General features: G+C 36.0%; 2 protein-coding genes across 3 annotated transcripts in view; both read right to left on the bottom strand.

Moving 5' to 3' along the window:
- The window catches only part of arhgef10la (Rho guanine nucleotide exchange factor (GEF) 10-like a), a 159,487-nt gene extending 153,953 nt beyond the window's left edge, over positions 1 to 5,534 (bottom strand). Inside the window, exon 1 of the mRNA XM_060858048.1 lies at positions 5,329 to 5,534. The gene's annotated coding sequence lies outside the window, so the exon portion shown is untranslated. The remainder of the gene's footprint in view (positions 1 to 5,328) is intronic.
- A 1,708-nt stretch (positions 5,535 to 7,242) lies between these two features.
- chd5 (chromodomain helicase DNA binding protein 5) overlaps positions 7,243 to 15,489 on the bottom strand; it is a 50,792-nt gene continuing 42,545 nt past the window's right edge. For both annotated transcript variants that reach the window (XM_060858484.1, XM_060858485.1), the window contains exons 30-40: positions 14,866 to 15,025; positions 14,677 to 14,756; positions 14,393 to 14,585; positions 14,207 to 14,299; positions 13,775 to 13,927; positions 13,546 to 13,654; positions 11,459 to 11,591; positions 11,185 to 11,380; positions 10,943 to 11,100; positions 10,722 to 10,848; positions 7,243 to 10,098 (exon numbers count right to left, since the gene is read on the bottom strand). In XM_060858484.1, the coding sequence (XP_060714467.1) occupies positions 9,971 to 10,098; positions 10,722 to 10,848; positions 10,943 to 11,100; positions 11,185 to 11,380; positions 11,459 to 11,591; positions 13,546 to 13,654; positions 13,775 to 13,927; positions 14,207 to 14,299; positions 14,393 to 14,585; positions 14,677 to 14,756; positions 14,866 to 15,025 (1,530 nt within the window). In that variant the 3' untranslated portion in view covers positions 7,243 to 9,970. The remainder of the gene's footprint in view (positions 10,099 to 10,721; positions 10,849 to 10,942; positions 11,101 to 11,184; positions 11,381 to 11,458; positions 11,592 to 13,545; positions 13,655 to 13,774; positions 13,928 to 14,206; positions 14,300 to 14,392; positions 14,586 to 14,676; positions 14,757 to 14,865; positions 15,026 to 15,489) is intronic.

Genomic DNA, 15,489 nt, shown 5'->3' with positions numbered 1-15,489 from the left:
AACCGATCGAGCCCGGTGCAGAAGGACCGGTGCTTCTGCTTCAGAGGAGATCTGTAATAATAAAATATGTCTCAGTAGATAAAAGACAGCGAATGAATCAGACGTAGCTGATGGTTTGTGTCTCTCAGGGGAAACACAAGCCAGGCCTGTAATCCATGGAGAGCATTAGCATGAAATAGTTACAGTACACAGCAGCTTTATGAGGCAGCGGACGGGTCGTTGATTGTGTTACGCTGCACAGTAATAGCTTTGTGAGATCCCTGCTTAGCTCTCAGGGGAGCTGCGTGGACTTTATGCTAATCATAAAGAGTCACATTCCATTTGCAATGCAACAACAAAACAGCAAATGGGACGAGGACCATCATGTGTACAGCCTAGCGCAAAAGTTTGCACGCCCTACAGTTTATAAATATGAAACTTTTTTGTTTCGTTTTTACTGACAGATCATAAAACTGGGGTGTTAACAAAGGCTGTAGGTGGAATAAAGCAGGATTTGTGCATAATAATTTACACATAAAAAGTCTTTGTTGCTCTAAATTATTATTATTATTATTATTATTATTATTATTATTATTATTATTATTATTGCTTCTAATATAATGAAAATTTCATCCATCACAGAAAACTTTAATGCATGTCCTTTACGTCTGTGGGAGAATTTCACTGTTTACATATTCATCAAATTTGTACAACATTTACAAATTCGAAAGTAACAAAAATAAAAACAATAAACTTAGTAATTTAACACTGCAGAATAAAAGCATTGATGCTGCACTAAATATCACCAAACCTGAAGTGAGTAAAATAACCATTGAGAAATGTATTATATTAGTGAAAAATGACTGACAATATATATTCGGTACAATGATTTTAACCCTTTCATAACCCTAAAGCCTGTTATGTTCATGTTTCATTAGAAATGTGTGGTTTCAATGACATTTTTGAGTAAAAAGTATAATAAAATTAAAAGTATGAACAATTATCTGTGAATCTGCAGGCCTACGTTTGTGGACTGTCATTTAACCCGTGTAGGATGTTCAAACACACACAGACACACATACACACACACACACACACACACAGGGAGTCAGTCTGGCCAAAAAGGTGCTGTTTCAGCGCTGACAGATACACTACCTACAACACCTTCCCATCTCACAGACAGTGAGTCAGCGAGCGATAGTTTGTGTTATACATGTTGTTGCTTCTAACAAAGACACAATTAAAGAAGTGCTGGCTGAAACTGTTATGGCTCAGGATTAATGATTAGAAGGTTTGGGTTTAATCTGCCAAACTGCCAAAGTACTGGGCTGGGTTGTTGATCACAGAATCAGGGTTCAAACCCCAGCATCTGGGCCCTTGAGTAAGGCCCTTAACCCTCTCTAATCCAGAGGTGTTGGTCAGAACCTAGTTCTATTAAAATACTGTTTCTATAGTAACAGCATACAAAGGGACTTGCGTGGCAGATGAAAAAAATGACACGTAAATGTCACATAATTATGTTGTTAGTGTTGATGTGATTTCATTTCCTGTAAGGAGACATTTATTCAACTGTTAAAGAAGGAGTCTCCGGTGTCGTGGAAGTTTTCTGCCATGTGAAAGAAAGTCTTCAGAAGGTTTGCCTTGGTTTGTCCTACGTTTTGTGTTTTTTTTTTACTTCAAGAGAGAGAAAACATTCAGGCTGGTGAGTTAATATTTATATTATGTTTATATGTTTATGTTTATAGGGGCTATGGCATATTGTATATAACAGCAGCATTTAGGTTTTATGGGACTCCAAAACTTTAAACGTAACTGTAAACGGATAAAAAGTCCAATACATGCTCAATGCTCAAAAATTGCTAGATGAATTTGTTAGTAAATTGTTGCAATATAAGCAAAAAAAAGATAATAATAAAAAAGACCCACTGTGTTTCATTTAGTATTTCTTACATCTAGAGCGGTTCCTTATATACAGCTCCTACTGTAACACAGAGGACACCTATCTTAATCTCTACAGGAGTTCTCATTGCCTACTTTTATGTAAGTGGATAAAACTTTTTTCAGAAGAAGCACCTGGAAGAAACACAAAAGCACTGCACACTCAGCTGCTTTTATAATAATCCTGACAAAAGAATTGCCTCTGCAAACATATTTGAAAAGAAGCCATTGATCTCGTTCTCTTGAGAACTCTTGACTATTATTTTGGCAACAAAGCGTGTATAGATTGTGTGTGTGTGTGTGTGTGTGTGTGTGTGTGTGTGGGTGTGTGTGTGTGTGTATTTGTGTGTGTGTGTGAATCTGTATGGAAAGTGTATGTATAGAGTCTGGGGTGGGAGTGGATGAAATATTCATAGCGTGCAATAACAATAATTAAATACAGACATACTGTACATTATTAGGCAACAGTCATAACCACGCTGCTTTTTTTGTGATGTACATGTATATGTTATTTTTTCTGCTTTTCCTATGAAGCCCATACATATGATAAACTAAGAACATGTTCATGCCATGTGCCCTGCGATGGGTTGGCACTCCGTCCAGGGTGTATCCTGCCTTGATGCCCGATGACGCCTGAGATAGGCACAGGCTCCCCGTGACCCGAGGTAGTTCGGATAAGCGGTAGAAAATGAATGAATGAATGAATGTTCATGCCATGTTTATACTGCATCCATAGGACCTTACTGTATAGCACATTAGGAAAAGATATTATGGGAATATAATGTGTTCGACGCACTTTAACAGTTCATGAATATAATCAGAGTTACAGACTCAAATGACTTTTCATAAAGAATTATAATGACGTGTATAAAATCTACTGAATGAACTAGAATCTTAAGAATGATTTCACAATACTGTACAATCATTCTATCCATCTATCTGATGCATAACTATCTGTCTTTCTTTGTATTTGTCTTTTTGTCTAACTACTGTACCTGTCTGCCTATCTTTCTAACTACTGTACCTGTCTGTCTGTCTGTCTACCTATCTATCTATCTTTCTATCTATCTCTATTCACTCAGGGTGCTGTTGTACACTTAATCTTCTCGTCTCGTTGCTGAGTGACAGACACGTCTCACACTGCTGTGTAAATTACTGTCAGAAACCTGCAGCGTCTCCATGACAGATTCCTCAGTAAGTGTTCACTTAGACTGAAACTATGGTTGTCATATTGCAACATGACGTAATCGCACAAGTCAGAGACGGCGCTGATCATGTTTTTGAAAGGAGGTCAAATACAGCAGAAACCTGAGTCAATCCACGTATCAGGGATAACATGAAATAAAAATGGAATAGCAAGCAATATTTAACCGTTTTGTTCACATGGTGTTGAAAAGCCTGGTGGTGGAGCTGTGCCTCACACACGCATGGACTGCTAATGACACAGGGATTTTTAGCAGAGGGAAACAGGCAGAATTGCTGAAGCTCTGATTAACGGGGATACTGAAGAAACTCGGTGAAAGGGGAAAAGCAGACAAGCGAGCCAAGATCCAGATTAGGGGGTGGCACAGTGCCCTCATGTACACTGACACATAAACAATGTGAGGCTGTGATGTTCGAGTGTGGGATGTAGGAAAAATTCATGGCATGATATCTGTACAAGCCAATATTAAAGTTTTTGGTGTACTGATTGTTGTTAGTGAAAGTGGTAGAATACCGTGAAAATATTTTGGGTCACAGGATTCAATTTTATTTGTATAAAGCTCTTAAAAATGGACTCTGTCTCAAAGTAGTTTTACAGAACATTAGAAATATAGTAAAAAAGTTTAAGATTAATTTTAGACTTATATTTAAATGTTTGTATTTGTCCCCAATGAACAAGTCTGAGGTGACTGAGGTTTCCTTAGATGGAAGAGGAAGAGGAACCTTAAGAGGAACCAGACTCAAAAGTGAACCTCATCCTCATTTGGGTGACATTAGAGGGTGTGATTATAAACTGTTATAAACACCAGAGAGTGTTATTATGAATAATGTCCTTTCTACAGTCATACAGTATGACAAATTTGTATTGATTAGGAGGATGTTGGACATAATCACAGAAAGAGTGAATAGATGCTCACGGACAGACGACTTACCTTCTCATTATAAAATATAAATAAGTATTGGACAATAGTAACAAAGAATAATCACTTTAAATGCTTCTATGTGTAAACCTACAATAATAAATGGGCAGCAGCTAATTGAGCAATATGTCATACTTTAAGATAAATGACTCAGATTCTAGCTGCACCCTCATGACAGACATTAACATCACCGGACTTCACACTGTGTTATCACTGGTTTGCCAATGAAGCCACTTTTCATGAACCAAGAAACCACAAAGTATAAACCCCTCTGTACTGAAGACTTAAACCTGACCATTACACAACACTCGAACTGGAGACTCCTTCTTTAAATATCCCTAAACTAAAACGTTAAACGAATATCAAACATCTCTTTATACATTTTTAATTTTTATCTAATGACATATATATAAAATATATTTTTATTTACTATTAGTCTTTGATTATGTAACACATATGTAAGTCCTTATAAAGTATCTGTTGCCACAGAAATGATAATGTAGTACAAGGAGCATAATAATATGATCCTTTGAATTGCCTTGCAGCTGGAAATACTATCAGAGCTGGTGGTATGAAAAATAAATCAATCCATCATATTTTCTATTTTCAGGAATAAAATTCATGAGTCATTGAGTCTGGAACAATGTACATGAATTGATTGTTAGTTAATTATCAATTAATTAATATGAATGCATGTGGAGTTATTTTTAATGTGTCTTCTTCAAATCTCTATTTAAAAAAAAAACTAAACTGGAGAAAATAACTAGATCTGTTTTACTCATCACCTGGAAGTTTTGTTTTACTCCTGGTTTTGTTGCATCATCTTAAAGCAATTCAATCGTGTTGATGTGTTTCACCTGTTTGATGGATCCTGTTTGTTTGTAAAGTCTTAGTCGTCATGGCCTGGATTTATTTTGCATTAAAATTTTCCCCACCAAAAAATTAGAATAATAATAGTAATTTAACTCTATTTAAAACTAGCATTGTGTTTTTATCCATTTATAGTTACATTAAGTGAAGCGGTTTTTCACATGCTTTTAAAATACCCAATTATTATTAACCTACACAAGCAGGTGCTCAAGAAGACATTACATGCTTGGATTTTTTTTCTGACAGGTGTGTAGATGTACATTTCAACTCTTATAGAGCTGTTATAAGATATACAAACTATTTCAATGTTGACAATAATAATATTGTTTCAAAATTTCAACCACTTTGTTCGTGGTGCCTCGGTTTATTGTTGGAAAGAGATATAAGTAACAGGACAATAAATCACAGCAGCCCTTACCTTCTTATCTCTGCTCAGAGGAAGAGCTTCAGCGCCGCCTGATAGGCAATTCAACCCCGACAAGCTCACATGGACTTCCTGCTATGAAACCCAGTACATCTCCCTGTGGCTTCCTGGGCCTCTGAAAGGGCTGTTTACTTTCCCACTTCTTCTTCAGGCTGAATGAATGTCAATGCCCCTCCTTTCTCTCTCTCTCTCTCTCTCTCTCTCTCTCTCTCTCTCTCCCTCTCCCCCTCTCCCTCTCTCCCACGGTGCATTGTTGTTCACTACTTCCCTCCTTTTCTCTTTTTTTTCCCTCTAACTGCTGAATACTAACTGCTTAAAGCCACAGCGAGTAAAAACAGAGGTTTTTCTAAGGCATCAGGGCCAATGGTTGAACTACAGAAAGACTCGGCCACCAGTCAGCGCAGAGCCTGGAGGCGGGAACGTGAGATGGGGTAAAAGGAATAGGACAAAGAAAGAGAAAAATAGAGAGTATTGGCATGACTACAGATCACACTATCGCTAACATGTCCTAAGACTAGCTAATCTGAAATTGTGCTCGGATTTGATTTACAAAGACACACACAATCTAAAAAATGTCTACAGTTACACATTTGTATTTGACTTCATTAAAGAAGCCAAACTGCACATAAAAGTTACACGTTAAAATCAAACAAGGGTCCAAAATCTTTATACATATATATATATATATATATATATATATATATATATATATATATATATATATATATATATATATATACCTGTAAATATTAATATGGTGAAATTTTATTTTTGTCAGCTGAGATTTATTTAACATGTATGGAAGGAGTCTCCAGGATTAGTAATTTTTCCGCCATGGGAAAGTCCTCAGAATAGAGAGATTGAAGTGTTCCAAATAATAATTTATTTAAAAAAAAAAACTCCCTACAGATTTCTTGTTAATTTGCTAAATGTTTAAAGAAAACCATAACTAATAAAAACGCATTAGTAAGACCTGACATAATGCTAACAATAAAAGAACACCTGAAACCAACAGATTTAAACACTGATGTTTCCTTAATAAAAAAAGTTTGGTTAGTTTTCTAAAGCTAAATCTAATTTTCTGAGGTAAATGTTGACATCATTGATTTGCTTTGCTTTGTTTACACAGTTAATTGTTTGGCTGTGTGCTAGCTAGCTAATTTAACTGTTAGCCTAGCTAGCTTCCAGGCTTAGTTTTTATACTGCCTCATGACTTCAAGCGCTTGTCTAATTTGCTCTTTCTCACTATAACTATGCTTTATAATGAAATATAATCATTAAAATGTGTGGATTTTAGCATACCATAACATTACCTGAACACGTTCACCATGATGAAATGGTTGGAATAATCCACAAATCACATGAGTTCGCAGGAAGTTGCATCATGTATAAAAGACTAAAATATATCACTTGTTGCATTTATTTTTTATTGATATTGTAATAGTAACTTACTCTGTATAATCTTATTAGACAAATTATAAATAGAAAGCAAATTATTCATATTTTGTTAAGTAAATTGTGTTGTCCTCACATCATTAACATGGATGCTAGTTAAGAACATTTTGCTAATTTCCAAGTGCTTATTCTATGCTAAAAGTTCACATCTGTTAATGTTTTAAAACCAAAATGCAGCTTTTTCTTGCATTCCATGTTAAATTAGTTATAGTTAATTAATGTCCGAGTAATAGTTATAAAGGCCGAAAGTCAATCAGGAAGTCTGATTTTTTTGTAATTTCCTGCTAGATTTGCCTTTAAATTTCTTTTTTAAATATCAAGCTCATAGTGTTTTATAAAAATATAAAAATATTATATTTGTCACAAAAATTAAAAAATTTAAGATACAAACCCAAGAGTTTTCTTATTGGAGAGAATTTATTAAAACACATTAAACAAATGCACTCGGTACAAAGTAAAACAATGACAATTCACACTTCTTCATCTGTTCAATTTTCTTAAAACCAAACAGTAACACTGGTTAGATTTAGGCTTTAGATTCGTAGCTTGGTCCAGGCTGGCTAACAAATTTCCAACAAACCAAAGAAGCGACTGTGCGTGATGTGTAGTAATCAGAGCAGCACTTAGCAATGTTTCCATCCAAAGAAGGAAAATGGTGTTTTAAAAGAAATTTTAAAAAAAAACCCTTACTTATAGGTATATAAGTTATATAAAACCACCAGCACTTTTTTTTTCTTGCCTACAAACATCAACAATTTGACTAGCTTAAATAAAACACATTTTACTAGCATTAGCTGAAGTAAATTGGATTAATGTTCAGAATTTTTATTATTATACAAATGTATTATATTTCATTTAGTAAATCAAGTGTGATGTTTTTATTTTTAAAAAGCCTTAAAGGTTTTCCTTATCACTTGCTAGGTTTTTGGATGGAAACACAGCTAAAAGTGCCTTTACTACTTACTTTATCCTTTCCGGTAGCTTTTGAAGCCTAGTGTACAAGAATGAAAAGACTAAGGTGTCTAGTATTAGACTGAAGCTTTTTCAAAATTCATTACATTCATAATAGCTTCAGTTTGATTGCATTTAACCGGAGCTTAAAATCTGCACAACGATCAGAGAAACAGAAACCATAGAAACGCATGATCGTGTAAATGAAAGTACGTACAATCATCTTGAGGAGCAAAAAGTTGAAGCTGAAGTTCCGTTATTCGTCATTTAAATGGTTATGCACTGGCTTTGAGGCTCTCTTTATGTACTCAAGTGGTTCCGTTGAGGGTTTGTGCTGAAAGTATGACTTTTTTTTTTTGCTCCCCTCCACACACAAATATTAACACCATTCAAGTACGTACTGTAACTACACTGTGTGTTGTGAAAAGAGGCTTTAGCATTTAAGTTACTGGCAAAAAAATGAGAACTGGAAACATCTTATTAGAGAAAGAAAGTAAGAAAGAAAGAAAGACAGACAGAAAAAGAAAGAAAGAAAGAAAGAAAGAAAGAAAGAAAGAAAGAAAGAAAGCATCACGCTGCAGCATGAGGACGTCAGGAAAGAAATGAGGTTCGGTTTGTGTTTAAGTTACCGGATGTCTTTTGACGCATCCAGATGAGCTTCACATTCAATGTTTTTAGTAAAACACACTTTAAGATTTAAAATGTAAACACAATACGGTAGCTTATGGATTGTAGACCATTTATCAAAAAAAAAAAATTTAATTTAAATTAATAAAAAATATAAATAAATAAAATTAGTAGTGAAGCCATGCAGGTTTTGGTCTTTAGAGAAAACACTGTATGGTTTCAAAATTTCTGCTTCAACACTGCAACAAGTCAATAAAAGTCAGATTAAAAAGAATTGTTAAAAAGATAAAAGAAGTAAACATGGTACGTTCCGGACGATTTTTAATGAGGCCGTATTACAGAAGTAAGATGTAAGGAATAAAATGCTTCAATAATCCTAAAATAATTCTATAACAAGTGTATTATTTGTCTTCTACTACAGCTGTTCACCAACAGTATGATTTTTATTTGTTGAAGAATAAAAGCTCGTACTTTTTTTTATCATTTATTGTAACATTTATAGTTATACCAAACTGTTGGTAGGTAGAGAAAGTTCCTAATATTCCTTAACGCATCATTTGGAACCGAAATCCCAGTTGATTATTGACTATTTTTGTATTTTGTCATTTGAGAAAAATAAAAATACGATATTTCTAAATTCAGTTTCTAAGCTGGGTTGAAGGGGTTAGATAGTTTGGTGAGGATCCTTACTCTTGTATGTTTTCTGTAATACGACCCCATCTTAATTCAACACGTGATCCTCTTGTACAGTGAAGTAAAGAGAAAGAAATCCATTACCGTTATAATACACACTCATAATACTGCAGAACCAGTGTTACTATTGGAGCTGAAATCTTTAAATATGACAAAAGTGCTGCAGCTATTTCATAGGTAATGGAGAAGAAACTCCTGCCAGGATCCTTGTTCATGATTTCTGGATCTCGATGTTCGTATCGTCTCGCAAAATTTCACTTCTACGCCGTTGTTAAGCAAAGAAAACAATAAAAAGCCTGACAGGACTGAATGTAAGACATTAACAATTCCAGGTTATGGCTGAATAATTCTTATGATGCACTCAGGGACTGTTATAGTGCACAGAAAATGGGGGTTATATCCATTTTAAATTCCCATCATCTTCAGAATGCCTTTAACCAATATACAGCGCGTTGCAAGCAGCATTATCCAGAACTAGCATTTGGGTCCCATGACCATCTTCCTCTAGATGAACCTTTAGATTTTGCACCACGTGTGAACACCAGTAAAAGATTCTGGTGTTGTGGGAAAAAAAGATCCAAGAAATGTCTCAAAAATGTCAGAAATGCCACAAAAGACAGCTTTCGAAGATTTCGTAAGAGACACGCGCTGTCCTCAGATCTCTCTCCGTCCACCACAGTAATTCAACAAATATCAAACAAAAAAAAACGGAAGCAGGAGAATACCGATCAACTCACAAGCGCACACGCAAGAATGCTTCAAGACAAAAAAGTGCAATTCATAAGATTTGTTTTATCTGTAGGGTGGGAGGAATGTTCCAGAATAACGTTCAAATTTTATCTAAAAGAGAGAGAGAGAGAAAGAGGGAGAGAGAGAAAAAGAGAAGTAATTAAGAAGATGCGATTAAGGGCTAGTCTTCGATGCAGATGACGTCCGAGGGTTTGCTGGATTTGAGTTCAGGTGGAGACACGTCTCTCAGAACCTCACTGGACTTCTTGTCCATGTGGCTGCTGGGTGCTGGAGGACCGTTTGCGGACACTAAAAACAAATCAATATGATGTGATAATAAGTTATGTTTTTAATTCTGAAAAATATTTCTTGATCTGTATTAATCATATCAGGTCATATAGGTGGCTTGTGTTTGTTTTGTTTTTTGTTTTTTTGTCGCTGCAATTCACCTTTTAAACAGCAGAGGGCACTACATCTACAATCCGATCTTGAAAATGGCTAAATCTTATGAATGAAACACACATCAAAATCAGATGCTGGACAGATTTACTCGGATTACCCAGATTACTAAACCCACACTAAACCCAGGCCATGCATGCCTCGGAAATTAGCTGATGAGATAAAAACCTTCAGAACTGGATGTATGGAGTATACATTATATTGCACATACAGTACAGTATTGTATTTTTGTTGTAAATGTGTTTTTTTATGTTCATGTTTTTTAATCGGTACAGAATTATAATTAAACTGCTATTCATAGTCACTAAGGAAGTAGAAATAATGGGTATACATTTGGTATTTTCTTCAAAACAGTGTTATAAAACTGGAGTTGAAAAGAGTTTCACTTGAGCATTGATAACAACTTGAAACATACCCTAAAAAATCAGCCATTCTCTAGCTATGGTGTTGCTGCTGAGTCAGAAGATACTCACCACTGACGTACGGCCCCAGGGGCATCTGGCTGTAGTTAACCATGGCAGCTCCAGCAGGACCTCGAAATCCTCCTCCAAAACTGTTATTGTACATTGAAGAACAGGCAAAAGATCCCTGTGGAAAAGGCTGAGTGCACACACATACGTGTTAGAACATCACTCTAATGACAGAATAGAACTTAAACTTCCAGATGTTTCGTTCATTGCATCTTCATTCCGACCTGCTGGGGTTGAGGCTCACGGTTGGTGAGACGGCTCAGGATGCTCCTCTCAGACATGTGGAGTCGAGCGGATACAGGAGGAATGCGGGAGAGCATGGACGGCAGCCTCGTAACGTCTGCCTTCATATCGCTCAGCAGTTCCTCCAGCTGATTCAACACTGGCAGAAACAGACCATGAAGGTTAGCATGGTGTGACACATGAGAGATTAAACAGAACAACGCGGCACAATACGTCAGTCAACCTTTGTGTAGTACTGCATTAGCTGGCTTGTTCCCAGCCAGAGACTCTTTGGAGAGGTGCTGGTGCGACTCGGCCAGACACTCGACCTCGGCGAAACGAGTGTTCAGCGCCATGGCAGGGTGTGTGGTGTCCTGTGTCATGTTCAGGTAAGCCGCTCTTCTTAACTGCTCTTCGATTACCAGTGCCTGCTCTAACAGCTAGACAGAGAAACATTTCTTATGTAATGCGATTTCATTTCTTTGTTTTTCATACAATTCATGTACAATACACCTCACCTTGAACCTCCGTGCCAGGAATTTGTTCTTCATCTCCAGGTAGTTGCCTTTGTTCATCTCAGTTTTGAAGGGCTCATTGAGGATGGCATAGCGCGGGTCGTTCTGGATGTCCTGCCAGCGAGCGTAGCCGTGACTGAGACACGCAGTAGTCAAGGAGACAAATATGTGTAACATTTCTGTCATTCCGCATTTTATTCTACACTATTAACACTTTCTAAACAAGATATAATTTATTCCTCTTCCATCTAAGGGAGTTTTTCCTCACCACAGTCACCTCAGGCTTGTTCACTGGGAGGTATTTATATAAATACAAGTCTAATATTAATCTTGAACTTTTGTATAATATTAATCTTTGTATAATATTAAACTTTCTGTATTATGTTTATGTTCTGTAAAGCTGCTTTGAGACGATGTCTATTTTGAAAATCTCTATACAAATAAATCTGAATTGAATTTAACAACTGCGTATTTTATACATCACTATTTTTGCACATTCCATACAAATATCCTGTTTCTTATCAATTTCTATTTGAATTGAGATATTTATATGGACAGTCTAACGAGGAATGGCAAGGTTTTCTTTTCACGGCAAATTATACAATGTATTTAACTGTATATGAGGCTTAAATCTTGATTCCCGAACAACCCTGAGGACACTAAAACCTTGTTCCACACCAATTTGCTCTTTCTAAAGAGTAATGAACATAATTAAGTAATTAAACAAAGCTGAATTAAATAAACTAAACTGAATTTCATCGAACATAAGCAACAGAACTAAGGTGAATTAAACTAAGCTAAACTGACATGAAGAAATTAAACTGTGCTTAAGTTCGTTAACTAAGTGTTAATGAAATAGACTTTAACTAAAGTGGACCGAGTTAACTAATGCATATAATTCTGTAACAAATCTTAAATCTGGAATTATAGCAAGAAACTGAACTAACGTGAGAAAACGATGACGTTTTCCACACCAATTTGTGATTCCATGTGGTTTTCTATCACACAATGCTTAATTAACCAAACCAAAAAAAAAAGGGAAAAATAAAACCTTTTACTGAGGGGTGTGGTGAGGAGAGGGTGTGTACATATATTTACAAAATGTTCTTATGTATTAATTAGTAATATGGAGATTGGAAAAAGGTAACAAACCCATGACAAGGGCACACAGGCATTTTAAGCAGAAGCTGGAGGATGCAGAGCTATCGCTAAACAACTAAATATGCTTTGTGTCCTAAACTGACCTCATCTGAACTGAACCTCTTACCTGAACTAAGCTGAGGTTTAAAAAAAACAACTGAAATGAATTAAAACTGGCCTGAAGAAACAAAATCTGAACTGAATTAGAAATAATCTAAAGAAAATTATCTACAATAAAGAAACTAATCTAAATGAAAGAAACTAAGCTGAACTCAAGTGGGATAAAGAAAGTATGCTGAACTAAACAGATCTAAATACTAAGCTGAACTCAAGTGAGATAAAAAAACTAATCTAAACTAAAAAAAACTAATCTGAACTAAATAAACTAATTTGAACTAAATAAATTAATCTAAAGAAACTAAACTGAACTAAAGAAACTAATCTGAACTAAAGAAACTAATCTGAACTAAAAATACTTATCTAAACTAAAGAAACTAATGTGAACTAAAGAAACTAATCTGAACTAAAGAAACTAATCTAAACTACAGAAATTAATCTGAACTAAAGAAACTAATCTGAACTAAAGAAACTAATCTGAACTAAAGAAACTAATCTGAACTAAAGAAACTAATCTAAACTAAAGAAACTAATCTGAACTAAAGAAACTAAACTGCACTAAAAAAAACTGAACCGAACTAATCTGAACTGAACTCTGAGGTAGTTAAATGTATCTGAACTAAATGAAGTAGAATGAATCTAACAGAACTAAGATGAGCAAAACTGGACTAACTCAACTAACGTGACATGAACCCCACAGAAATAATAAAACTAAATGTATCTGAATTGACTAAACTGAACTGACTTAATTAAACTCAAGTAATTGAATAGAAAATAGAAACGAAATAATTTCTATGAAAGTTCAGAAACTCTAAGGGGCTTATTTAGGATACGTTACGATGCCGGCCAAAAGCCAGTAATCATGGCGCCGGTGCCAGATGTCATACATCTTACCGGACGACACAGCCACACGTTCTTCATTCTGCCACAGTGTGTGCAGCTCTGACAACACACACACACACACACACACACACACACACATACACACAAATCCACTTAACATTACACACATCTACATTCAATTTATTCTTAAGATTGTGTTAGCATAAACTTTAAACTCACCCGTAAAGCCTCCGTCTGCAATGTTGAACATGAAGCGTGCCTTAGCACCGTTCTTTTCGTCTTTCTGGCTCTCGTCCAACTCGTCCCTCATTTCTTTCTCTCCGTTCAGCTGATTCTCAGCACCGTCCTCAGATTTGGGCTCATGAGCAGCTGCTGTTATGGTATTTGATAATGTTTGTTATGTCTGAGTAAAATAACGGTTACAATTGTTTAGACTGCTCTGCAACTCTAATGCTGTTTTCTTGCCTTTGATAACTTTCCTTAAAAAGAGGATTTTTTTTTAAATCATCAAGATAACACATAGTAGTTACAGTTGCAGGGACAACTGCGTTAAACCAAGGATATTTCAGACCTATAGCTTAGCAGTATAAAGCCGATGCTCTGATTTAATACTGTACGTTATATTCAAAATATCCTTTCAAGAACTTTTACCTTGTTTTGGTTCTTTGTCCTCCAACTTGACGACCAAAGAAGCGTCTTTTTCCGTTTTCTCTGATGTGTGCTCCAGGTCCTTACTTTGTTGTCCTAGGAATACACAGCATAAAAAATTTTTATTTAAAAAAAAAATACTAATAATAATGTCCAGCTTTATTTACCTAACTCACTTCCTGTTCTTACCTGTTGTAATCTGATTGGTGGACTGCTCATTCTGCTTGGATACCGGCTGAGTTTGATTGATCGACGGCTCTGATTCGGAGGGCGAATCGTCTTTCTTCTCGCTCTCTTTGTTTGACTTCTGCTCGGCGCTACCGATTTTCTGTTCTTCTCTCTCGTGCGTCTTTTCAGGATAGCACTCAGATTCTTTGGAAGTCTGCGACGAGAGACAGAATTTTCTGGTCAAAAAAAAAAAAGGAAGCAACATGTAGATGAGAGATTGTGATGGATTTGCACGTTTCACTCACCTCAGACTCGGCTGTTTTCGTGCTCTCGTGTTCAGCGCTGTCTTTATCTTCTGGAGGAATGGGACCGCTCTCAGATTTGTCTGTTACATGGAAGAGATAGATATGGTTTCAGAATTATTTGCACCCTTTTAAAGATGTTTAAAGAAATTTCCGTGATCAGCACACTAATGTGTTTAAGCCACATTTAACCTGATGGTACTGGGGTGCTGGGCTGAGTCGGGGCGGGACTGGCTGGTACTGGGGTGTTTGGGTCGGAAGAGAGACTCTCTGTGAGCTTTTTCAGCTCCAGACCTGCAGGAATCAAATCTGGAGTGCTGTATTTGCCGTTCACATGCTCAAACTCTTGAACCTACACACACACACACACACACACACACACAAAATAATTAATCTGAATTAGTACCGACATTGATTTTGTATGTTGACTCGATATTGTATGTTGACTTGATTTTTTAACATTTTTAAATAAAAAAAGCATTTGATGTGATGTTAGATGTTACAAGGAGATAAGATATTACAGAGTGTATTTTAATTAAACTGTTTTAATATCATGCATTTTAAAGGTTTAACCAAAATCAACCCTACATACAATTTTACAAAGCTTTAATCCCATTGTCAGGGATCAGCGTGGACTTTCGGCTATGTGCTGTTATTGTTATTGTTGTTGTCACATGTCTGCCCCGCCTTCGTCTGCTCCTCCCTGTCTCCACACCTGTTCCCAATTGTGTCTCATTGTCTTTTGTATAAATGTGAGCCGCGTTGCCGATGGCAGCACGGATTCATTGGTTACGTCTAGTCAAGGTTAAGTTTCAG

The sequence above is a fragment of the Tachysurus vachellii genome, chromosome 22 (genome assembly GCF_030014155.1).
Source record: "Tachysurus vachellii isolate PV-2020 chromosome 22, HZAU_Pvac_v1, whole genome shotgun sequence".
Taxonomy (NCBI): domain Eukaryota; kingdom Metazoa; phylum Chordata; class Actinopteri; order Siluriformes; family Bagridae; genus Tachysurus; species Tachysurus vachellii.
The sequence above is the reverse complement of the archived record's forward strand: the minus strand, read 5'-3'. Positions and strand labels throughout refer to the sequence as shown.